The 26403-nt window shown below is 43.2% G+C and overlaps 2 protein-coding genes across 2 annotated transcripts; both read left to right on the top strand.

Moving 5' to 3' along the window:
* The first annotated feature begins 2256 nt into the window (after positions 1 to 2256).
* Positions 2257 to 18824, top strand: zgc:66427 (uncharacterized protein LOC406256 homolog). Its single transcript, XM_024436061.1, has 5 exons — positions 2257 to 3010; positions 8426 to 8521; positions 10827 to 10932; positions 16464 to 16547; positions 16716 to 18824. Exons 1-4 carry the CDS (start codon positions 2494 to 2496, stop codon positions 16519 to 16521), a joined length of 777 nt encoding a protein of 258 aa, XP_024291829.1. The 5' UTR covers positions 2257 to 2493; the 3' UTR covers positions 16522 to 16547; positions 16716 to 18824.
* Positions 18825 to 19322: 498 nt separating this feature from the next.
* si:ch211-284o19.8 (protein lifeguard 1) lies at positions 19323 to 25348 on the top strand. The gene is made up of 7 exons (XM_024436060.2): positions 19323 to 19568; positions 21780 to 22042; positions 22284 to 22366; positions 22674 to 22874; positions 23263 to 23391; positions 23543 to 23686; positions 23831 to 25348. Exons 2-7 carry the CDS (start codon positions 21796 to 21798, stop codon positions 23978 to 23980), a joined length of 954 nt encoding a protein of 317 aa, XP_024291828.1. The 5' UTR covers positions 19323 to 19568; positions 21780 to 21795; the 3' UTR covers positions 23981 to 25348.
* Positions 25349 to 26403: the final 1055 nt, after the last annotated feature.

Genomic DNA, 26403 nt, shown 5'->3' with positions numbered 1-26403 from the left:
TATATTTCAGTGCCAGCAATATGGGAGGGAAAGGAAGAGATTGTTATTACACTGAACAAAAATAGAAACGCAACATACAACAATTTCAAAGATTTGACTGAGTTACAGTTCATACAAGGAAATCAGCTCATTTAAATAAATAAATTAGGCACTAATCTATGGATTTCACATGACTGGGAATACATATATGCATCTGTTGGTCACAGATACTTAAAAAAAAAGGTAGGGGCATGGATCATAAAACCAGTCAGTATGGTGTGACCACCATTTGACTCATGCAGTGCAACACATCTCCTTTGCATAGAGTTGATCAGGCTGTTGATTGTGGCCTGTGGAATGTTGTCCCACTCCTCTTCAATGGCTGTTGCTGGATATTGGCGGGAACTGGAACACACTGTCACACATGTTGATCCAGAGCATCCCTAACATGCTCATTGGGTGACATGTCTGGTGAGTATGCAGGCCATGGAAGAAATGGGAAATTCTCAGTTTCCAGGAATTGTGTACAGATCCTTGCGACATGGGGCTGTGCATTATCATGCTGAAACATGAGGTGATGGCGAATGAATGGCATGACAATGGGCCTCAGGATCTCGTTGCGGTATCTCTGCATTAAAATTGACAATGATAAAATGCAATTGTTTTCGTTGTCCGTAACTTATGCCTGCCCATACCATAACCCACCATAACCCCACCACTACCATGGGGCACGCTGTTCACAACGTTAACATCAGCAAACTTGCCCAGATGACATCATCTGCCCGGTACAGTTGAAACATCCATGAAGAGCACACATCTCTAACGTGCCAGTGGCCATCAAAGGAGAGCACTTAGATGAGCTGCCCTGAGACGGTTTCTGACAGTTTGTGCAGAAATTCTTTGGTTGTGCAAACCTACCGTTTCATCAGCTGTCCAGGTGGCTGGTCTCGCAATATCCCACAGATTAAGAAGCTAGATGTGGAGGTCCTGGGCTAGCGTGGTTAGAAATGGTCTGCGGTTGGTCATGCTGTTTGTGCATATGGAACATTTCTGGGATCTTTTATTTCAGCTCATGAAACATGGGACCAACACTTTACATGTTGTGTTTATATTTTTATTCAGTAGAGATTTATAGGTTTTGATGACTGTGGCACGTTTAGGAGCATGGAGAGGCCAGAGATAGACTAGTAAATTGGGCTAAGGAACAGAAGGTGGGTATTGGAGAAAGGCCATCAGTATTTGTTCTGCAAGCAGTATAGCGAATGAAGATGCGGCATGAGCGTGGTGAACTGATAGACGTGGTTATGGACAGCGAGGAAGAAGGAGAAGAGCCGAGTGCAGAGGGAAGATGTGTGTTGAGGAAAAATGGCGTCAAGTACAAACCACATTCTGCTGTCTCTGTTGTGACACTGGCCGTTTGGTGCGACTTAGACCCGGTGGCGAGTGTGGTGAAACTGAGAAGACACTGCCCTTTCGAGTTTTGAAGCAGAGTCTTTACCTGATATATTCCTGTTAGGATATGTCAGTTATCCAGTGAGAGCTTTGGTGCTGAACCCACTGAGGCGTTTCAGATGCCAAGCTGAGGGTCATGTTACAGCAGTGTGTAGGAGGGAGATTCCGAGATGTGAGAAGTATGTAGGGGTGCATGGGACAAATGTGTAGTATCGGTGGAAAAAACGGTCAATTGTGGAGGTGACCATGTTGCTGGGGATCAGAAGTGACCAGTGCGAGAGAGACGGGTTTAGGTTGTCAGGGTCAGAGTAGAACAGATGTTGTATGCTGAGGCAGTGGAGAGAGTAGAGGATGATGGGTCAAGGGTGAATAGTAGGCCTAAGCCAATACAGAGTGATAGAATTTATGCCTCAGTAACGTTGGCTTCTTAGCATTCATTGCCATGGTTATCAACTGTACCGCAGAAATGGAACGCAAATCACAAAAAATAGATGTGGTGGCAGCTGCAGCGATGTACTTGGGTGCACAAGGTTTTACGGCAGAAGAGTTGCAAGGTGTGTTGAACTAAAGAGTGCCATCCTCTCATGCCGTTGGCCTGGCGTAGGATCAGTAAGGGTCAAAGTAGTGGAATAGGGTGGGGATTTTAATTTTAATTAAATAGTGGTATGTAGGTGTAGGGTTAGTTGGTGGTGCAATTTTTCATTTTCACCTTTTTATGTGTTCACAAAATGCAACGTGATTGAACACACACTTCCGCACAGTAGGTGGCGGCATGCACAAACAAAATGTGAAAACGCCATGATACCGAAGAAGAAACTGAATTCACTTCCGCTGCTGCCAGCTGCCGCATAGACAGACGAGGGATATCAACCGGTAGACAATACTCTATTTATAGAACAAATATCATTTAAGAGATCGTGGGAAGAATTTTAAATACACTTTTCGGGAATAACACCATCTAAAATATCCTGTTTTGTGGTCCGTAAAGGTACTGAGAAGGCTAGTTTATCTAACGTTAGATAGGTGAGTTAGCTGGTTAGCTAACTGCTCTCAACGAAAGAGATGGGGACAAGAGCTAGTCGTTTACAAGAGGACCCAGTGCCTTCGACTTTCGGGAAAGATGGCATCACCCGGGATTCCTATCGACCGCCCCGGTGCAATAGGCCCACCAGTATTATGGTAGACTTTTTGGGGAGTTTTGACGATTCAGAGACCAACCATAGCCGATCGGAGGAGGGCAGCGATTCGGACATGGGGCAACAGGCGAGCATCGGTGGAAGCCCCGTCGACCACAAGAGCCACCCGTCCATCAGCCCATCATCACCAGCAGAAGACAACAGCGAATGCAAACGCGAGGAAGACTGCAATAGCAGTCCTGCGGGTGCTGTAAACGGGGAACATCTGCCTGGAGAGGAGACAGGCCAAGTGCCTCACCGCACTTTCTCTGAACGTTTACCCGGTAATCGACACTCTTCTGGGCGCAACGTCAGCGCAAGATCCGCACGGATGAGAGGCATCCATCAGCGCCCAGTGTCGGAGGCTTGGATTGGCCTCTACCGTGTCAACAACCGACATGGCAGTAAGTTTATACGAGACCACCCATTTTGTGTTTTTGTGTGTGTATTGTTTAAGTTGCTGTTCCTATTTTCTCTCGCAGATTTGACAACCATACATTATTACACACACAGTGTGAACAAAAACACAGTGAAATGCCCCATTGGTATAGAGCTTGCCAGCTTGTGGTCCAAAAAACTTGAAATTAGTTATATCTGGTTCGTCCAGCCATTCCCGTAGGGGAAATAAATGGGGGTTGGGGATTTTGGGTCTGGTGTACTGTTCAGTTTATATATGTTACCCCTTGGCAGCATTATCAGAAAGCACAACATTGATTTTCACTGCTACGCAGACGTTATAAAACTTTACATTCCTGTGTCACCAGATTTTAGCTTCATAAATAAATTAGACTATTAGTGATTTAAATACCTGGGTGGCTCACAACTTCCTCCAGCCAAATCAAGACAAGACTGAGGTACCTATTGTTGGAGCCAAAGCACCGAGAGAGAATCTAGCCGCACATTTTAATTCACAGGCAATAAAGGTACAACACCAGGTAAAAAACCTAGGTGTTATTTTAGATTCTGAACTAGATTCTGAATCACACGTTAGGATTGTGATCAAAATAGCTTTTTACGCCTTATTATGCCTTATTATGCCTCCAGCCTCTGGAATAACCTGCCAGCGCCGACAGAGATGGCCGCCTCGCTTCGCGTTCCTAGGAAACTATGCAGTTTTTTGTTTTTTTTTACGTGTTATTTCTTACACTAGTACCCCAGGTCATCTTAGGTTTCATTACATACAGTCGAGAAGAACTACTGAATATAAGATCAGCGTCAACTCACCATCAGCGGTCTTCTGGTCAGACTCCGGAGACGGGCACACCGTGCACCACTCCCTAGCATTCTTCTTGCCAATGTCCAGTCTCTTGACAACAAGGTTGATGAAATCCGAGCAAGGGTAGCATTCCAGAGGGACATCAGAGACTGTAACGTTCTTTGCTTCACGGAAACATGGCTCACTGGATAGACGCTATCCGAGGCGGTGCAGCCAACGGGTTTCTCCACGCATCGCGCCGACAGAAACAAACATCTTTCTGGTAAGAAGAGGGGCGAGGGCGTATGCCTTATGGCTAACGTGACATGGTGTGATGAAAGAAACATACAGGAACTCAAATCCTTCTGTTCACCTGATTTAGAATTCCTCACAATCAAATGTAGACCGCATTATCTACCAAGAGAATTCTCTTCGATTATAATCACAGCCGTATATATCCCCCCCCAAGCAGACACATCGATGGCTCTGAACAAACTTTATTTAACTCTCTGCAAACTGGAAACGATTTATCCGGAGGCTGCATTCATTGTAGCTGGGGATTTTAACAAGGCTAATCTGAAAACAAGACTCCCTAAATTTTATCAGCATATCGATTGCGCAACCAGGGGTGGAAAGACCTTGGATCATTGTTACTCTAACTTCCGCGACGCATATAAGGCCCTGCCCCGCCCCCTTTCGGAAAAGCTGACCACGACTCCATTTTGTTGATCCCTGCCTACAGACAGAAACTAAAACAAGAGGCTCCCACGCTGAGGTCTGTCCAACGCTGGTCCGACCAAGCTGACTCCACACTCCAAGACTGCTTCCATCACGTGGACTGGGACATGTTTCGTATTGCGTCAGATAACAATATTGACGAATACGCTGATTCGGTGTGCGAGTTCATTAGAACGTGCGTTGAAGATGTCGTTCCCATAGCAATGATTAAAACATTCCCTAACCAGAAACCGTGGATTGATGGCAGCATTCGTGTGAAACTGAAAGCGCGAACTACTGCTTTTAATCAGGGCAAGGTGTCTGGTAACATGACCGAATACAAACAGTGCAGCTATTCCCTCCGCAAGGCTATCAAACAAGCTAAGCGTCAGTACAGAGACAAAGTAGAATCTCAATTCAACGGCTCAGACACGAGGCATGTGGCAGGTTCTACAGTCAATCACGGACTACAGGAAGAATCCAGTCACGGACCAGGATGTCTTGCTCCCAGGCAGACTAAATAACTTTTTTGCCCGCTTTGAGTACAATACAGTGCCACTGACACGGCCTGCAACGAAAACATGCGGTCTCTCCTTCACTGCAGCCAAGGTGAGTAAGACATTTAAACGTGTTAACCCTCGCAAGGCTGCAGGCCCAGACGGCATCCCCAGCCGCGCCCTCAGAGCATGCGCAGACCAGCTGGCCGGTGTGTTTACGGACATATTCAATCAATCCCTATACCAGTCTGCTGTTCCCACATGCTTCAAGAGGGCCACCATTGTTCCTGTTCCCAAGAAAGCTAAGGTAACTGAGCTAAACGACTACCGCCCGTAGCACTCACATCCGTCATCATGAAGTGCTTTGAGAGACTAGTCAAGGACCATATCACCTCCACCCTACCTGACACCCTAGACCCACTCCAATTTGCTTACCGCCCAAATAGGTCCACAGACGATGCAATCTCAACCACACTGCACACTGCCCTAACCCATCTGGACAAGAGGAATACCTATGTGAGAATGCTGTTCATCGACTACAGCTCGGCATTCAACACCATAGTACCCTCCGAGCTCGTCATCAAGCTCGAGACCCTGGGTCTCGACCCCGCCCTGTGCAACTGGGTACTGGACTTCCTGACGGGCCGCCCCCAGGTGGTGAGGGTAGGCAACATCTCCTCCCCGCTGATCCTCAACACTGGGGCCCCACAAGGGTGCGTTCTGAGCCCTCTCCTGTACTCCCTGTTCACCCACGACAGCGTGGCCACGCACGCCTCCAACTCAATCATCAAGTTTGCGGACGACACAACAGTGGTAGGCTTGATTACCAACAACGACGAGACGGCCTACAGGGAGGAGGTGAGGGCCCTCGGAGTGTGGTGTCAGGAAAATAACCTCACCCTCAACGTCAACAAAACTAAGGAGATGATTGTGGACTTCAGGAAACAACAGAGGGAACACCCCCCTATCCACATCGATGGAACAGTAGTGGAGAGGGTAGCAAGTTTTAAGTTCCTCGGCATACACATCACAGACAAACTGAATTGGTCCACTCACACAGACAGCATCGTGAAGAAGGCGCAGCAGCGCCTCTTCAACCTCAGGAGGCTGAAGAAATTTGGCTTGTCACCAAAAGCACTCACAAACTTCTACAGATGCACAATCGAGAGCATCCTGGCAGGCTGTATCACCGCCTGGTACGGCAACTGCTCCGCCCTCAACCGTAAGGCTCTCCAGAGAGTAGTGAGGTCTGCACAACGCATCACCGGGGGCAAACTACCTGCCCTCCAGGACACCTACACCACCCGATGTTACAGGAAGGCCATAAAGATCGTCAAGGACATCAACCACCCGAGCCACTGCCTGTTCACCCCGCTATCATCCAGAAGGCGAGGTCAGTACAGGTGCATCAAAGCTGGGACCGAGAGACTGAAAAACAGCTTCTATCTCAAGGCCATCAGACTGTTAAACAGCCACCACTAACATTGAGTGGCTGCTGCCAACACACTGACAATGACACTGACTCAACTCCAGCCACTTTAATAATGGGAATTGATGGGAAATGATGTAAATATATCACTAGCCACTTTAAACAATGCTACCTTATATAATGTTACTTACCCTACATTATTCATCTCATATGCATACGTATACACTGTACTCTATATCATCGACTGCATCCTTATGTAATACATGTATCACTAGCCACTTTAACTATGCCACTTTGTTTACATACTCATCTCATATGTATATACTGTACTCGATATCATCTACTGTATCTTGCCTATGCTGCTCTGTACCATCACTCATTCATATATCCTTATGTACATATTCTTTATCCCCTTACACTGTGTATAAGACCGTAGTTTTGGAATTGTTAGTTAGATTACTTGTTGGTTATTACTGCATTGTCGGAACTAGAAGCACAAGCATTTCGCTACACTCGCATTAACATCTGCTAACCATGTGTATGTGACAAATAAAATTTGATTTGATTTGAGTCAGGGTGGCTGAAACTGTGGACATATTTAAAAGAGATCTTAAAACACATTTTTTAGCTTGGATTTTCCTGAATGTGCTTTTTAGTTGTTCAGTTTGTGTCATTTAGTTTTTTATGTTGTGTAGTATACATTTCAGCTTTTATTTTCATTGTTTTGTTATATATATTTTTCCTGTAAAACACATTGCGTTGCATTCTATGTCCGAAATGTGCTGTATAAATAAAGCTGGATTTGATTAGATAAACACCTAAAATAAGGTCTGAGGTTAACACAGGCTAGGAGGTCTTATACATTTTGTTCTATGAGATAATATCAGTCAGTTAACATGACCATTATGAAGCCTTTATGTGCTTGTTTTGATTACATAAATGCTTCAAAATTCACAAAAAGTGCCGTTAGCTGATTGAACAAAATCTCATAGAACAAAATGTATAAGATCTAGGCCTGTATTTAACTTTCTTTCTGTGTTTATCCAAAAACCCTCAAACCCCCATTTAATTTCCCTATATGCTTTGGCCAAAGAGCCATGATGAAGTTAGTGCCAACAAAAATACTCCATTCTCTATTAGGCTAGGGCTCAACAATCAGTTTTATGGTGACACAAATTGTCCAGGCTTACTACTGAACCTGCATTCTTGGAGGTATGATCTTCTCTCGTGCTTACAAGCTACTTGACTTATTACAGCAGAACCCATTGTTTTAAGTTGTAAAACCAGGCTGCTGTTAATAGATTAGCTAGCTAATACAGTAGTACTACAAACTGACTGCTTTGACAATTTCAGAATGTAGCACACCCATGAATTCATTCGAGATTCATCAATGAGCTCTCTAACAATAGCCCATGCATCACTCTCAACAAAATCCATTGACTTACGGTAGCTAGGGACGTTTCCAATATGACCCGTCCCAGACTGAGAGAGATTCTCAGTGTAGACCTATGTTATGTTATTCATTAGACAGATGGACAGATGTGGTTGTATATGAGTGTGACCCCTGCCCAAACACAACGTTGGATTTATTTTCCCATGCGCCATAACACACAAACACAGCTCAGAGCAAGTCTAGGAAATGGGTCAAAGTCCTCACTTGGGCATGGCTGACAGGAGGGCCAGAGAGGAATGTAGGCCAACTGGGAATGCTCTACCCCACGTCGTCCCATCCCCGAGGCTGGACTCCTCTTCTTATGCGTGATTGCCTGGTCTGTTAGAATGATGATGACTAGAAAACTAATCACGGGTCAGTTGACCTTAATCATTCGTCATGACACGCTGGTCACGCAAATGTCAACATCTACTGAAGACCAATGGCATGCATGATGGACAAGTTGACTAGTTGATTTGATCAACTCCCCTCTTTTGTTTTTCTAATGTGTTGTTGTTAAACATGAGCATGTTGTCGTCTCCTCCCCAGATATCCGCTGTCCGTTCTGCTCCAAGCCTTTCCCGGGTGGCAGAATTGAGGATCACCTGTTGAGCTGTCTCACATCTCCCCCTCTCCCTTACAACAGTAAGTATCTCTCTTCAGCAAATATATAGTGAGTAATAAAAGAAGGGGGATACCTAGTGAGTAGAACTGAATGCATTCAACTGGAATGTGTCTTACGCATTGAACCCAACCCCCCCCAGAATCGGAGAGTTGCGGGGGGCTGCCTTAATCGACGTCCAAGTCATCTGCGCCCGAGGAAAAGTTGTTGTTGGGGGTAACTGCCATGCAGAACAGCAGATATTTCCACCTTGCCAGCTCAGGGATTAAACCAGCGACCTTTCAGTCACTGGCCCAACTCTCTTAACCGCTAAGCTACCCTAATATGTTTGGAACATCAAATAAAATCGCAGTATCGACTCGCAATACATATAGAAACGGGAGAATTGCAATACATATCGTATCAGCTAGGGTTAAATAATTTCCAGGTTTTTTACAAATGTTCCATCACGAGAATAAATCACTTTTCACCCGGATAACCCAGTATTTCCCGCCAAAGCCGTAAGTGTCATTCAAAGAGGCATATAAATGTCTGGATTTGATTAGAGATTTGATCAGCATGAACATTCAAACCTGATGCTAGCTGAGCCTGATGAGACATATATTAAATACATTTTACGAGCCATACATTTATGACATTTAATGAGCCCAAACCCAAAAAAGCCCAAATGATTGTGCCGTTATGCAATACATATATGATATAGGCTACTGCACATTACGCACAACATTAAAACATAAAAGCCCATAGATGTAGCTAGCTATATGTGCTTTTGGGTAAATAAATTAAACTAACTCCTGTAGGCTCATCTTTTTGAGTGTGAACTGTATTACTGTATTATACTGTATTATATGGACTGGAATTGCGCACATTGTTCAAACCATGATAAAGCATGCGATTCTGGTGCAGCACATGCGGCCTACAAAGTATAGGTTGGCGAATTTGATTTTAATTTTGAAATATAATAGGGCCTATTTGTATAATTAGTAGGCTGACGCATTTATACCTTTTATAATATTTAGACCTAATGTTATTAGCCTACCATTTTTTCTATTGCTTCATTCTTTCCTCGCGTTCAACAGTTAAATTAAATACGTTTTGTTGTCCTTATCTTAATCATTCTAAAGACATCCTTGAATAATATAGGACTACAATTAGATGCAGAAGGCATTCATTTCTCTTCATGAAGATTGAATGGTTATGGGTCTGAATAAATAACTGCTATAGCTTACCACCATCTCGTGTTCACATTTCTTTCAAACTACCCATGAGCTCTATTGGCTGCAGTATTTAACATTCAGCAAAAAAATAGTTTGCGTCTCTCTTCAAATTGTCTATTGGTATAAGAAATGCTAAAAATAATTATGTCCAGCAAGCTATTCTGGTCTAGTTTTTCCTGCCTGGGACTCCAAGAGCTACGGAGTGTTTTTTAAAGAGAGAGGTCAGTGGAGCACAGGTGCTTGTGTTTTGCTCAAGAGACAGAGGCTATATGTAAGAAGCATATTTTGCATAACCCATCATTAATTTGCAAAATATAAGCTAATACTGCATTGAATATATTGCCTGAAAGACAGAGACTAGGACATGTATATCACTCTAGAACAGAATTATGTATTTTGGAAGCAATTTGAATGGGGTTGATGAGAGAGAAAGACTGTGAGAGTACTCCCGTGTGCACTTATTTAAAGTAACGATATTCGAGTGATAGGCTGTTTTAAAACTCTGCAGCTGCAAAAAAAATATTATCTTACAGTTCAAAACAAGGTGACCCCCGAAATTCAGATGGAGATATGTAAATTAGACACGCATTCGGTCTTTATATTACTGCAGATATTGATGCAATTTATTTTCATGAGATGATACTGTAGGTCTACATGCATTGTGAACTGCACTCCATATTGAGATGGCCTGTATGTCCCCACCCTGAGCGTTGATTCAACATGCAGAGGCCGTAGAGAAACCATATTTAACAGTTCCATTTCATGTCATGGTGTTCATATAAATTATTCATTATAATTTACTGGTTTCTTGCAGTTATTTATCTTGGGAAAAGGGAGTGGTTTTGGACGGTAAATCCCGGTAACCGGGTTCCTGCCATTCAACCCTAGTATCGGCAACTAGGTATTGTGATAATATTGTATCGTGAGGTCCCTGGCAATTCCCAGCCCTACTGTCTTTACATTCACCCAGAGAAAGGGTTGACATTGCATGCTAAATGTAATACTCACGTTGGGTCATGAGTGGTGTTATTACAGTCTATTACACAAACTGTGGTCTCAGCGGATGTGCTTTGTCTAACTGTCATTTCTGTGATGTGTGTGGTGGTCTCAGTGGACGTGCTGAGTAAGGACAGCGGTGAGTGTTCCATCTGTCTGGACGAGCTGCAGCAGGGAGAGACCATCGCCCGGCTGGCCTGCCTTTGTGTCTACCACAAGAGGTAATTACACTGAGGATTTAATACACACAATATATATGTCTCAAATGGAACCCTAGTCCCTATATAGTGCACTTATTTTGACCAGGGCCCCCCATAGGGCTCTGGTCGAAAGTATTTCACTATATAGGGAATAGTGTGCCATTTTGGGATGCAGGCATACACTTTGCCCAGTAGGGAAAGGGGTGACATTTCTCACACACAAGAGCACAGATCTGATAATTCATTGATACTTTTCTATTCTAGCTACCAGGAAGCAATTATGCAATTGTGATGCATGGGAAGCATGTGATACAATCATGAGTTGTATTCTTTTGAAATCTCATTTAGGACTGTAGCAGTTATGACAATTTGTGAGCTGGTAACTGTCATGCAAATCACCGCCAGTCTCATGGTAATTGACGGTTAACTAACAAACACTTTAAAGCATCTATGGGCTTACACGCATTAAGCCACTGATGCAGACTCTTGGAACATCTACATTTTTAAAAAGTTTAATAAATCCATTTAATACACACCATCAAATTAAATCCATGATTTATTTTAGGCAGGTCTTAAGAACCTATGGTATGAAGAAAATGTATTTCAGAAGAACATGATTACTGATCTGGCAGTTCATTTAGAAGACATGATTTGCTTATAATTCCCATGCCATTATTTCATATTATATTATTTTTATAGTAAGAAGAATACAATTTAAAATAATACAATTGAACATAGCTGCATGAAATAGAAAGGATATTTTCCACAATCAATTGCAGTGTGTGTGCTCTGTATTGAGCGGTTATAAAAAGTGATACTTTTTAACATGTCCTATATGCTTAATATAGTTATTTGGCAACTTTAGTTGTAATCCAAACCTTAGAATGTTTTTGAAAAATCAAACATATATGGGCTGCATGACGCGAATTTTGATGATGTGAAAAAGTCGCAAAAAAATGCATGCACTATTTTATTACACACATCAAAAAGCTGAGGAGCTGGCTCTCAGCTGCGTGACAGGTGATATTCAAATTCAATCATGAAGTGGTTGAATTGATTTTCAATTGTATTTGCATTGATGTCAGAGTGATTACAGGGACAATGGAGTGCTGAGTACCAGGCCATTTGTGACTTGAGGGCCATTAACAAGTTTGGTTGGCTACTAACGAACATCAGCATCATTATTTACAGAGAACAGTTTTGGAGTAGCCTAGTTATTGTTATTCAGCGGTCACTTGGAATTTGACTGTGGTCATGACTCGTGAATTGGCAATAGAATGGCCTTACTGAGGAACTCAGTGACTTTCAACGTGGCACCGTCATAGGATGCCACCAAGTCAGTTTGTCAAATTTCTTCCCTGCTAGAGCTGCTCCAGTTAACTTTAAGTGCTGTTATTGTGGAGTGGAAACATCTAGGAGCAACAAAGGCACAGCTGTGAACAGGGCCGACAAATGCCGAAGTGCATAGTGCGTAAAAATCGCCTGTCCTCGGTTGCAACACTCACTACCGAGTTCCGAACTGCCTCTGAAAGCAACGTCAGCACAATAACTGTTTGTCGGGAGCTTCATGAAATTGGTTTCCATGTCTGAGCAGCTGCACACAAGCCACAAGCCACCACGCACAATGCCAATCTTCACCTGGAGAGGTGTAATGTTCGCCACCATTGGACTCTGGAGCAGTGGAAACTGCTTTACATCCTGCAGCTCTAACTCCCAAAAGATCTGGGACAGTGTAAAGTCCATGGAGAATAAGAGCACCTCCTCCTAGCTGCCCACTGCACTGAGGCTAGGAAACACTGTCACCACCGATAAATCCACGATTGTCAAGAATATCAATAAGAATTTCTCTACGGCTGGCCAAGCTTTCCTCCTGGCTACCCCGGCCAGCAGCTCCGCACCCACCCGCAGCTACTTACCCAAGCCTCCCCAGCTTCTCCTTTACCCAAATCCAGATAGCAGATGTTCTGAAAGAGCTGCAAAACCTGGACTTGTACAAATCAGCTGGGCTAGACAATCTGGACCCTCTCTTTCTAAAATTATCCACCGCCATTGTTGCAACCCCTATTACCTCCCTTTCATATCGTCTGAGATTCCTAAAGATTGGAAAGCCCCCGTGGTCATCCCCCTCTTCAAAGGGGGTGACACTCTAGACCCAAACTGTTACAGACCTATATCCATCCTGCCCTGCCTTTCCAAAGTCTTTGAAAGCCAAGTTAACAAACAGATCATTGACCATTTTGAATCCCACCTTACCTTATCTGCTGTGCAATCCAGTTTCTGAGCTGGTCACGGGTGCACCTCAGCCACGCTGACGGTACTAAACGATATCATAACCGCCATCAATAAGAGACGGTACTGTGCAGCCGTCTTCATCGACCTGGCCAAGGCTTTCGACTCTGTCAACAGCCCTGGTTTCTCAAATGACTGCCTCGCCTGGTTCACCAACTACTTCTCGGATAGAGTTCCGTGTGTCAAATCAGAGGGCCTGTTGTCCGGACCTCGGGCCGACTCTTTTCTCTGTATATATCAATGATGTCGCTCTTTTGCTACATGTGATTCCGTGATTCCTTGGCACCATTCTCTATACATCTGGCCCTTTTTTGGACACTGTGTTAACAAATCTCCAAACGAGCTTCAACGCCTTACAACACTCCTTCCGTGGTCTCCAACTGCACTTAAACGCTAGTTAAACTAAATGCATGCTCTTCAACCGATCGCTGCCCGCACCCGCCCGCCCGATTAACATCACTACTCTGGACGGTTCTGACTTAGAATATGTGGACAACTACAAATACCTAGGTGTCAGGCTAGACTGTAAACTCTACTTCCAGACTCATATTAAGCATCTTCAATCCAAAATTAAATCTAGAATCGGCTTCCTATTTCGCAACAAAGCCTCCTTCACTCACGATGCCAAACATCCCTCGTAAAACTGACTATCTTTACCGATCCCTGACTTCGTCGATGTCATTTACAAAATAGCCTCCAACACTCTACTCTTGGATGCAGTCTATCACAGTGCCATCTGTTTTGACACCAAAGCCCCATATACCACCCACCACTGTGACCTGTATGCTCTCGTCGGCTGGCCCTCGCTACATATTCGTCGTCAGACCCACTGGCTCCAGGTCATCTAAGTCTTTGCTAGGTAAAGGTCCGCCTTTTCTCAGCTCACTGGTCACCATAACAACACCCAGCCGTAGCACGCGCTCCAGCAGGTATATCACACTGGTCATCCCCAAAGCCAACACCTACTTTGGCCGCCTTTCCTTCCAGTTCTCTGCTGCCAATGACTGGAACAAATTGCAAAAATCGCTGAAGTTGGAGACATATATCTCCCTCACTAACTTTAAGCATCAGCTATCTGAGCAGCTCACCGATCGCTGCAGCTGTACACAGCCCATCTGTAAATAGCCCATCCAACTATCTTCCTCATCTCCATATTGTTTTTAATGACTTTTTTTGCTCTTTTGCACACCAGTATTTCTACTTGTACATCATCATCTGCACATCTATCACTCCAGTGTTAATTTGCTAAATTGTAATTACTTCGCTACTATGGCCTATTTATTGCCTAGGCCTTACCTCCTTACTCCCATTTTCACACTGTATATAGATTTTTCTATTGTTGTTGACTGTACTTTTGTTTATCCCATGTGTAAGTCTGTGATGGTGTTTTTTGTCGCACTGCTTTGCTTTATCTTGGCCAGGTCGCAGTTGTAAATGAGAACTTGTTCTCAACTGGCCTACATGGTTGAAATAAAGTTGATATAGAAAATAAACACTAAATGACCAAAAGTATATCACTAAAAGCTCCACTGAAGAACTCTTGTGCTAGCAGCAAACAATGAGCGTCTAATAACCTCATTCTTTTTCCCCCTGAAAGACCTAACCTTATTGTAAGTCATTCACCTCTTTAAGACCAGGAAGTCTCTTGAGGTGTGAACCTCTAGGCGTGTAACCACAACTAGGCCTGTGACAAATGGGGAAAGATTTCTTTACGTTTAAAAGACCATTTTTTTCTTTGTTAAAAAGATATGAAAAAATGTATGAAATTGCATGTGAATTCAAAAGGCACAATATTGTCCTGCATATGACCTCTGGAGGGCAATGCAGCTCCTTTTACTGCAGTCATGGCTACTTCATCCCTGATCACTCTTCCTTCGTGTGAAGCTGTCTTATGTCTGTTGTTGGGGGCCTGAGCTCCTGCCCACTACAGTTTGGGTCTCATGGTGCGTCTCATTCAGATGGTTAAGCATTGCACCTGGACTACAATTCTTATAAGTTTGTATTTCACCACTTTCTCATTTAACTTCTGAAAATATTGCCATACAGGACTTCGCTGCTATCGCGTGCCTTTCTCTGCTATTTTTCCAACTGTTGACGACGATGATGTAGTGGTGGATAGTCAACTCCAAAATAATAGATTCCTCTACTCCTTGCATGTCAACTCCCATTTCTGAGTGTCACGATTCAATTCCACACACAATTGACTCCTAAGATTTTGTATTTTTGGAACAGAGGAGACTGATTAGTTCCTGTACTTTCGAGAACACAAACACTTCCATATTTCATAGCGAGTTAGCGAAGGAACGGATAGAGAGGGGAGGGGCACGGTTATAGGCAGGTCGGCTACCAGACAGACTATCCGAACCGTTCACTCGGCCTATCTATCGGTAATCAAAAGCTATATCTTGCAATTTCGCAATCTCGCGTCCTCCGAAAACAGGACCCTGCCAAGCCATGTTGCTTCTTGACGCACTGCTCGCTTAACCCGAAAGCCAGCCGCACCAATGTGTCAGAGGAAACACCGTCCAGCTGGCGACCGAAGTCAGCTTGCAGGAGCCCAGCCCGCCACAAGGAGTCACTAGAGCGCGATGGGACAAGGAAATTCCGGTTGGCCAAACCCTCCCCTATCCTGGAAGATGCTGGGCCAATTGTATGCCGCCTCATGGGTCTCCCGGTCACAGCCGGCTGTGACACAGCCTGAGATCGAACCCAGGTCTGCAGTGATGCCTCAAGCACTACGATGCAGTGCCTTAAATTGTTGCGCCAGGCTATGATATTCTACACACAAAAAAACTCAAACTGAACACCCATTCGCATCAGTAACAAAGAGAACATGCAGGCGAGCCAGCGTGAGGAAGAGAGAGGAGGGGCAGGCAGAAAGAACTCCATATGTCTTGGTAATCTGTATCTCACATTCACCAAAGTAGCCTAAAGTTTGCCTCTTCATCCCTGGTTTTATAAATATTATTTGTTTTTATAAATATTATTCAACTTTCCCTAGGCCTTAGGGATTTTTAAATGCCAATGATCCCAATTTCCTTTAAACGTTCACACCCCTAACCACAACAAGTGTTTCTAATCAGGCTGTCTCACAGTGAGTCAGCTGCACCATGGTCATAGTTAAGTCCCACCCCGGGACCACAGATGGAAGTTAGTTATGTATCTAAAACTCTGTTGTAATAGACATATTATGCATGGTCCCTGACAAATAAGTGAATATGTGATAATCAAAAGGGAAAATAGACATTTGTTTCTCTGTCCAGCTGTATTGACTCCTGGGCGAAGGTGAAGACCTGCTGTCCTGAACACCCTTTTGATTGACTCATGGGTCACATGTCCTGACTCAGGTATGTACATGTTCATAACCACATTTGTTCCATCCTCATGATGTCACATTACCCAACTGGGTAGAAGTTAGTGTGGACATGATTATGTACTTGAATATGAAGAGATTTTTATATGAAGGATTACACATTCCAAATGTTTCTGACGTACTTTAGATTTTTACCCCACAGGAGACTGCAATGTATCTACAATTGCAGAAAATATACCACGACAATGATTAATACCAGAGGCAAGCCTCCTAATAACAACACAACCCCACAAGGATGCGACCAACGACCACTTTACCATCTTGGACCTGGTTTAGTCCATTTGAACTCAACGCAGACCACTATAATCACCCCTGGAATAGATGGCACGTCTCCTCTGTCAATGTAGCCGAAACTATAGCCTAAACTGCTGGAGGGGATATATTATCATACCAGGTTGGCAGTACCCTGAAAGACCTTTGGAACTCAAGGAGAGGAAAATGTGTTTCTGTGCTCCCTGCATTCTTCTTTACCCTAATGTGGACTATCCATATGAAAAGGTAATGTTATCTTTCCTGATGCTGCAAAACAATATTGTGCAGAGATTCACGTTACAGTGGATAAATGTTTCTGTTCATAAAAAAACAGCCCAGCTCCGGAAAAAAATAAATGAGTTGATTATGCATAAATATTGCAATGTATTGTTTTTAAAAGCCATATGTTGGAACGCAGGGCTTTATTTTGTAGGTGGGGTTGTTATAGTGATTGTAGGTGTTTTTCTGTTGTCACCATGACACATTTCAGGAGAAGGATGGTGGGTGTGAGTTGATTGATAGTTTGGTCAGTTTAGGTCAGTTTGTTTGGTTGGTGCTGACACCACTGTATTAGGTCCTTTACTGCAGCGGTAGCAGGTTGTTGATATTTCCATACGGTTGTTTGTGTGTGTGCGTGCGATAGCGGTGTGGACGAATGGGCCCAGCTAATGTTGGGATGACACCGCCTGACTGGACCGCAGAAGTGAACTGCAGTCCTCTCACTGGCTGTATACATGAGAGGTGTGTGCTTAGTGCCCTGGGTGAAAGCGATAGTTTTAATCATTGTGATACTTTGTTCCTAAAAGTATCTGTGTGATTAAAAACATTCTGCTACTTTGACAAGGCCTCCCTCTGTGAGACCCACCTCGCCTGTTGTGCTGAAGGCATGTGGTGGTGTTTGTGGGTCTTCATGTCCCCCTGCCTCTCTGGGGTGTTGTCCGGATTGTTCGACCAGGCCCTGTGTGCTAGTCTGGCCCTCTGGCTCCCTGCATTCATGTCTGAATGGGAGGGATGATGTATTTAATGGCATGATTACTCCATAAGGCAGCTGCCTTGCCTATCCCATGATTCCTGTCGCTGGAAGCAAAGAACAGCTGATGGGGTGATTCTTATATTACCCCACCCCCCTTTCCCCATTAGAGGATTTATAGACATTGTATTATTCCAGTTATTATTATTACTACTAAATGTGCTAAGCAGATACATTTGCCTGCGTTTTGGTTGCCTTTGCCTGGTGAGATTTGTCTGTCCAGGCTCCTCTGGTGTAGTGTACTCTGGGGATCAGTGGTGATGCTACCAGCATGAGGATCAGCCCTGTTCAGCATTCCTATTGGATGATATCCCTGAGTTCTTGCCCCACATCTTGCATTCTGAACTGAGGTGCTACGACCTTTCCTGCCCCTAGATGGCAGCCCGGTGCATGTTACTCTTTCGTCCCCAAAAAATAAGAAATAACTATTCCGCCAAAAGTATGTATGCATGTCTGTGTACATGAAACCGTGGTAGGGGATGTGTGTGAAAAAGAGAAATTGATCATTAGACATAAATGTTACAATATTTGTGGTGATGATGAATAATGATGTTGTGTACTTTTGAGGAGGGAGCGGAGGGGTTGTCAGTGAAAATATGGACAATCTGAAGCCCCAAATGTTCCTTTACTTTACTACTCTTCCCTTTTAGCTGTGTGGTACAATACCTCCATTTTTACATATGTTATTACTCGGCAGCATAGCTTTTCTCCAAGGACGATAATTGATATATTCAATGATAATGTTTTTAAGGTCACCATGGTGATATCTGCATCCCAAGATGTGGACAATCTGCCTTCTCTGGTATAACAGAACAATCCGTTTATTTATTAAAGTGTACATATGTATTGCAATTCAAAATGGCTTGGTCTTTGTCTGTTCATTATACTGTTTCTAAGCTCCAATCTTTTGTATGTCTCAAAGTTGTTTTTATATGTATTTTTTTACAATAAATATACTTGTGTGAGCCATGTTTTGTCATCGTCCTTGTTTGCATATGTGAGTACTGTAGTGTTCATAAGTGTTTTGTGGAATGTCTGCAATGGTCATTGCTAAAGAGGTAATTGTGTGACACTCATTTTTATATACTGATTTCTACAGTTAAGTTATTCATTGTAAATGACTATCCTACATTTTTTTTCTCTCGACCATGTGAAATTTGGGGGTCAGTTTCACAATTATGTATATTCCTAACTGGTTGCATTCTTTAGTTTTACCAAAGATGGTTACTCAAACCTTTACGAGCACCAGATTACATTATTGCATTTCCTGTTGTTAGGCCTCTTAACGATTAAAGTACATCCCCTTCTGACTACATTTGTGGAAAAGAACAGTGGAGAAACTTTGTGGTTTTCCATTTCCCCAAGCTACAGATCTGAAAATGTATGTTGGTTTGTTCTGTCACACGCTGGGTTTACACAGGCAGCCCAATTCTGATCTTTTTTTCACTAATTGGTATTTTGGCCAATCAGATCTGAAAAATATGTGATCGGTCAAAACAATTGGGCTGCTTGTGTAAACGCAGCCTTAGTTCCTCTAATCACCATCAGTGACAGTTTGGTTCAGGAAATAACACAAATGGGCACAGGCTGCTAAAGGTAGATGTTCCAGAGTCTGTCTGAGCCAAGCAGCAATTGACAGTCTGTGTGTAGGTTAGATCAACAGGAAGGACAGTACGGTCATTGAAGTTCAAGTGAAACCCAGGTGTAAAGGAGGTAAGTCATCTCCTGTTTTGTCTACCAAATTGAATTGGAAACAAATATGATGTGATTAGTTAAAAGACCAATTACTGGGGGGAAGAAAAGTCAGAATTGGGCTGCCTTTGTAAACAGCCAATTCATTGACTGATCCAGATGACAAAATTTTTGGGGATGTCAAAGATCTCAGGCTGTTGTGGATGACCATATAGTATGTGTCAGTTTGGATAAAAAAAATGTAGTAAGATACAGTACCAGTCAAAAGTTTGGACACACCTACTCATTCCAGGGTTTTTATTTTTACTATTTTCTACATTTTAGAAAAATAGTGAAGAAATCAAAACTATGAAATACACATGGAATCATGTTGAAACCAAAAAAAATCAAAATATATTTTATATTTGAGATTCTTCAAAGTAGCCACCCTTTGCCTTGACAGCTTTGCACACTCTTGGCATTCTCTCAACCAAGTTCATGAGGTAGTCACCTGGAATGCATTTCAATTAACAGGTGCCTTGTTAAATGTTAATTTGTGGAATCTCTTTCCTTCTTAATGTGTTTGAGCCAATCAGTTGTGCTGTGACAAGATAGGGGTGGTATACAGAAGATAGCCCTATTTGGTAAAAAAACAAGACCATATTATGGCAAGAACAGCTCAAATAAGCAAAAATAAATGAAAGTCCATCATTACTTTAAGACATGACGGTCAGTCAATGCGGAAAATTTCAAGAACTTTGAACGTTTCTTCAAGTGCAGTCGCAAAAACCAAGCTCTATGATGAAACTGGCTCATGAGGACCGCCACAGGAAAGCAAGGCCCAGAGTTACCTCTTCTGCAGAGGGTAAGTTCATTAGAGTTAAGCAGCCTCAGAAATCGGGAATTAACTGCACCTCAGATTGAACCTCACAGAGTTCAAGTAACAAACACATCTCAACATCAACTGTTCAGAGGAGACTGTGAATCAGGCCTTCATGGTCGAATTGCTGAAGAAACCCCTACTAAAGGACACCAATAATAAGAAAAGACTTGCTTGGGACAAGAAACACGAGCAATGGACATTAGACCGGTGGAAATCTGTCCTTTGGTCTGATGAGTCCAAATGTGAAATTTTTGGTTCCAACTGCAATGTCTTTGTCAGACGCAGAGTAGGTAAACGGATGATCTCCGCATGTGTGGTTCCCATCGTGAAGCAGGGAGGACATGGTGTGGGGGTGCTTTGCTGATGACACTATCAGGGATTTATTTAGAATTCAAGGTACACTTAAACAGCATGGCCATCCCATCTGGTTTGTGTTTAGTGGGACTATCATTTGTTTTTGGAGAGTGATGGAGTGCTGCATCAGATGACCTGGCCTCCATAAACTCCTGACCGCAACCAAATTGAGATGAGTTGGACCGCAGAGTGAAGGAAAAGCAGCCAACACGTGCTCAGCATATGTGGGATCTCCTTCAAGACTGCTGGAAAAGCATTCCTCGTGAAGCTGGTTTAGAGAATGCCAAGAGTGTGCAAAGCTGTCATCAAGGCAAAGGGTGGCTACTTTGAAGAGTCTAAAATATATTTAGATTTGTTTGACTATTTTTGGTTACTGCATGGTTCCATATGTGTTATTTCATAGTTTTGATGTCTTCACTATTATTCTACAATGTAGAAAATAGTACAAATTAAGAAAAACTTTTGAATGAGTAGGTGTCCAAACTTTGACTGGTACTGTATATCTGATGATGAATTGGACAACACAAACATTTGATCTAATTTTGTATAACTGATACAGTAAAAGTGATTGCTTTTTGGGCTTAGCTTTCCAGTTGTCATTTTGATGTGTTCACCGCTGAACTCTGTCACAGTGGTTTGACCTTCTTCTTGTTCCTGCTACTAAGAACTGCATTCACACACATAGACAAAACCACCTGTGTCAGTGAGTACACTAATACAAAAAAATTATCTGGTAGTAACATGCACAGTATGTTCAATTGGTCGTAAATGCAAGGATGTTATTGTTGCATGATTTTTCCGATACATGGCTGTTATATTTCTTCTACTATACATGGTTTACTCAACCCAGGTTTCTCCTTATGTGGAACCCCCCCCAATGAGGCAATATGCCTGCAACACATTTTTACTTTCAAAATTAAGTTTTGCACCTCTATTTTCTTACTGACCTTTTGATATCAACGTCCTCTGTACTTTCCTTTCAACATCAGTGTCTTCTGACCACTCCTCCTTTTCAGACTACACTCTGCCAGAATGACAGATGCTCAGAATTACTCCATGCCCACAGAGTCTCAGGATGCCCTGAACTCTAACCTGCCACCCCCTTACCCCCATGGGGAAACTCAAGTGGACCCCATGCCACCATACATACCACCGCCCTACTCTGCAGCTCCATCCATGTATCCTCCATCCCCCTACCCCCCAGTCCTGTACCCACCACAGGCAGGGGTAGACATGGGAACTCTCCCCCCTGGAGAGTGTAACCCTTTGGGAGAACCAGGTATGTATCTGTCCTGCTATAGCAAGGAAAGAGGGAATCGATCATGCGGATGGATTATTCATGTCTTTCCTCATATTACTGCCAATTACTATAACATTGAACATTTCTGATTGAATAATTAATGTCCGCTAAATTCACTTGTGTTACATAACCACTGAAAAGTCTGCAAAGTCTGGTCACTACAGTATTCCAGTGTTGTGTCCAATAACAACATGGGACTGTTGTTCTGTCACTCACAAAGGATCGTCTTCACCAGAGGCAGACGCCGCCCTATTGGTGTCATCTTTTGATGACAAGACCATAAGGAAGGCGTTTATCAGAAAGGTCTGTACTGATGAGTCTCAGAGATTTGGGGCTTTATTCAATCCATATCGCCAAAGTTCAGAGCTATAGTGCGCTTGAAATGTAAAGGTCATTTCCAATTTAGTCGACATATACAGTGTTTAACACAAATGCAGTCTGCTACCGTGGGAACATTGTCTTTAAATGTAAATCGGACTACAATGTGGAACTTCAGCGCTACGGATTGAATAGAGCCCTTAGTCTTTGACCCCCAGGTTTCATGGTGACCTCCCCAGTATACCTGGCAAGCAAAGTGGCTAACGGTAACCCTGTCTTTCTACCTGTGCAGGTGTTCAGTGTCGTGACCCTGCAGTTGCTGGTGACCTTCAGCATCGTGTGTGTGTTCACGTTCTCCAGTGTGGTGAGGGCGGCGGTGCAGAGCAACATCTGGATCTACCTCAGCTCATACATCCTGTTTGCTGTGGTGGCCATCTCCCTTAGCTTCTCCAATTCCTTCAGCAGAAGCCATCCCTGGAACCTGGTGGGACTGGTAGGTCACACACAGACAAACACAACCCCTTTCGCAGCTAGGTAGAGCAGTGACTGACATACTGGCTAATGCAGTCAATGATTTAATACTGAAGTGTGGGTTAGATTGAATTGAGCTCAAGGTTCATCTGTTGACTGATATACTGTATATAAACTACGAAATTGTTCTTTAGATGTTCCCAAACATTATTGAAAAAGAGAACTTACCTCTGATGGTTATAAATGCTTCTTCCTGTATTCACAGTTCCCTGTTAGTTAATGCCAAAGCCATTCTCCTAGAACCTAGTTGCATGACTAATGAGAACAACTGTCTTAAACACATAAGACAAAGATAGTGTGATTTGTGGTTGGGTGAGTGTTATTCTAACTGTGTAATGTACTACCTTTAGTCAGTGGTCACTCTCACCCTATCTTACTTGGTCGGCACTGTGGCCTCATTTCACAATACCACTGCTGTAGTCATCGCCATGGGAGCAACAGTGGCGATCTCCTTCACCATCATCATCTTCTCAGCCCAGGTCAGACTCAGTCTTTTCAAATAACAAAAAACATGATATTATGCTTAATTGGACCACTACTGTAGTACCTACCACATGTGTTTAATGTGGTCAGGCTGATCAGTGACCAAGCCTATCTAGCCTTACTCACTGTCCTCTCTTTGGTCTGCAGACTCGAGTGGACTTCACAATTTGTAATGGCATCCTGCTGGTGCTGGCAGTGGACCTTCTCATGTTCAGCTTCTTCTGCTGTTTCTTCTACTCCAATGTGCTGCAGATAGTCTATGGATCTCTGGGAGCCCTGCTCTTCTCACTGGTACAGAACTCACTCAATGTTACTTCTCCTTTTAGGCCATTTCTGTTTATCCAGCCTTATAGCCAGAATGAATGCCTCCATCCATTGCACCCTAAACGCTTTCTTTCCTCCGTCACCTTTTCCCTTTCTGTGTCTCTCCCTCAGTTCTTGGCGATTGACTGCCAGCTGGTGATGGGCAGGCAGAAGTACGCTCTAGATCCAGAGGAGTATGTGTTTGCTGCCCTGATCCTGTACCTGGACATCATTAACATCTTCCTCTATCTGCTCATCATAATGGGAGGCTCCAGCAAATAGTCAACACCTGGCAGAAACCTACAATGACACACATATGTAGCTATAGTCCGTAGCACTCCAAACTAGAGCTGGGCAATATTGACAAAAATCCATATCGCGATAAATTGCATGAATTGATGCGATAACGATAAATAGAATGATACGTTTATAACAATGTGCGCCATTCTTTTTTGTATCCTTTAAAACTACTACTACTAGTTTGATGGTTGCAGTCATCAATTGTCCCATTAACAATCATCCATATTAGCAAACTTATTTAGTTTCAAACATCACATTTCTTGAGCCTTTGGGTCCAGGCTTGTAGGGGGCCCAAGAGGCACAAAAAAAAGGAAATACATACAGTATATATAGGTAAAATATACATATTTTTTACTACAACCACCAAACACAGGACTCAGGAGCCCGCTCTCAATGAATATAGACATCCTTCTGCCACTCTGCTAATCATCAGATGGGGGAAGAGAGGAAGTAGGGGGCCCACATGTGTAAAACACTTTAGTTGCCCCGCTACACATTTTGCCATGGGGCGGAGAGTCATTTTTGCAGTTTTAAAGCTAATTACCTGCAATTCTACACATTTTGCCATGACTTATGCCATGTTAATGATATCTCAGTGAGAGTGAATAACAAAATCAAAGGAGGCCCCCAGGAGGTCAGGGCCCCTGGGCATGTGCCCTGCATGCAGCCATGATTATTACAGGATTAGATAGTCTAGCCAGCTAACTTGTCTAAAAAGTGTTAGCTGACATGGCTTATTGAATGACTGTCAGTAAACAGGTTTCCATCCAATATTTTTTTGCAAGAAAAATACATGTCACATAAAACATTTTATGACAGGCCTGATGGAAACAGCAAATTTGTTGGTAAACTTTCCAAATGTTGACTAAACTAAATATGCTAGACAAGGTGGGATCTTTTTGTGTCGGTAAAATTAATAATGCGCGAAATGGCAGTGGAAACTCTTTTAAGCACAAATATAATAGCCATCATATCGATGTAGACTTGAAGTCATGCGATGACATGTTGTGTTATTCTCCCACTACGACTTGGGAAACCATGCAGTTTATTAGGCAACAAGTTAAATAAATTCTGATGAACTTTACAGGGTGGTGAAAGTGCAAGGTGATGAGCTTTATGCTCCTTTCCAATAAATACAATGGTTCTTATTCTGGTGACATGATGATAGATGCTTAGCTGCCGTTTGACAAATAAAATAATCTTGCTCTTTAGTCCATATTAATAACACCATGTAGGCTACACACACATTGTATATACAGTGCATTCGGAAAGTATTCAGACCCCTTCGCTTTTTCAACATTGTTACGTTACAGCCTTATTCTAAAATTGATACATTTAATTTTTCCCTCATCAATCTACACACAATACCCCATAATGACAAAGAGAAAACAGTATTTTGTTTGTGCAAATAAAAAAATTAAAAAAAAACAGATACCTTATTTATGTAAGTATTCAGACCCTTTGCTATGAGACTTGAAATTGAGTTCAGGTGCATCCTGTTTCCATTGATCATCCTTGAGATGTTTCTACAACTTGGGAGTCCACCTGTGGTAAATTCAATTGATTGGACATGATTTGGAAAGGCACACACATGTCTATATAAGGTCCCAGAGTTGAAAGTGTACGTCAGTGCAAAAACCAAGCCATGAGGTGGAAGGAATTGTTGGTAAAGCTCCGAGACAGGATTGTGTCGAGGCACAGATCTGGGGCAGAGTACCAAAAAGTGTCTGCAGCATTGAAGGTCCCCAAGAACACAGTGGCCTCCATCATTCTTAAATGGAAGAAGTTTGGAACGAAACTGAGCATTTGGGGGAGAAGGGCCTTGGTCAGGGAGGTGACCAATAACCTGATGGTCACTCTGACAGAGCTCTAGAGTTTGTCTGTGGAGATGGGAGAACCTTCCAGAAGGACAACCATCTGTGCAACACTCCACCAATCAGGCCTTTATGGTAGAGTGGCCAGACGGAAGCCACTCCTCAGTAAAAGGCACAATACAGCCCGCTTGGAGTTTGCCAATAGGCACCTAAACATTCTCTGGTCTGATGAAACCAAGATTGAACTCTTTGGCCTGAATGCCGAGCTTCACGTCTGGAGGAAACCTGGCACCATCCCTGCAATGAAGCCTGGTGGTGGCAGCATCATGCTTTGGGGATGCTTTTTAGTGGTAGGGACTGGGAGACTAGTCAGGATCAAAGGAAAGATGAACGGAGCAAAGTACAGAGAGATCCTTGATGAAAACCTGCTCCAGAACACATAGGACCTCAGACTGGGGCGACGGTTCACGACATTAAGCACACAGCCAAGACAACGCAGGAGTGGCTTCGGGACAAGTTCCTGAATGTCCTTGAGTGGCCCAGCCAAAGCCCCGAACTTGAACTCGATCAAACATCTCTGGAGAGACCTGA

Source organism: Oncorhynchus tshawytscha, linkage group LG10 (genome assembly GCF_018296145.1).
Source record: "Oncorhynchus tshawytscha isolate Ot180627B linkage group LG10, Otsh_v2.0, whole genome shotgun sequence".
In the NCBI taxonomy this organism is placed as follows: domain Eukaryota; kingdom Metazoa; phylum Chordata; class Actinopteri; order Salmoniformes; family Salmonidae; genus Oncorhynchus; species Oncorhynchus tshawytscha.
The sequence above is the reverse complement of the archived record's forward strand: the minus strand, read 5'-3'. Positions and strand labels throughout refer to the sequence as shown.

Bases quoted from the DNA above. Each gene is read 5' to 3' on its own strand.
- zgc:66427 (XM_024436061.1), top strand. From the start codon at position 2,494: ATGGGGACAAGAGCTAGTCGTTTACAAGAGGACCCAGTGCCTTCGACT. The intron at 3,011-8,425 runs GTAAGTTTATAC...TCTCCTCCCCAG, and splicing joins TGTCAACAACCGACATGGCA to ATATCCGCTGTCCGTTCTGC. The intron at 8,522-10,826 runs GTAAGTATCTCT...TGGTGGTCTCAG, and splicing joins TCCCCCTCTCCCTTACAACA to TGGACGTGCTGAGTAAGGAC.
- si:ch211-284o19.8 (XM_024436060.2), top strand. From the start codon at position 21,796: ATGACAGATGCTCAGAATTACTCCATGCCCACAGAGTCTCAGGATGCC. The intron at 22,875-23,262 runs GTAGGTCACACA...TACTACCTTTAG, and splicing joins CCTGGAACCTGGTGGGACTG to TCAGTGGTCACTCTCACCCT. The intron at 23,392-23,542 runs GTCAGACTCAGT...TTTGGTCTGCAG, and splicing joins TCATCATCTTCTCAGCCCAG to ACTCGAGTGGACTTCACAAT.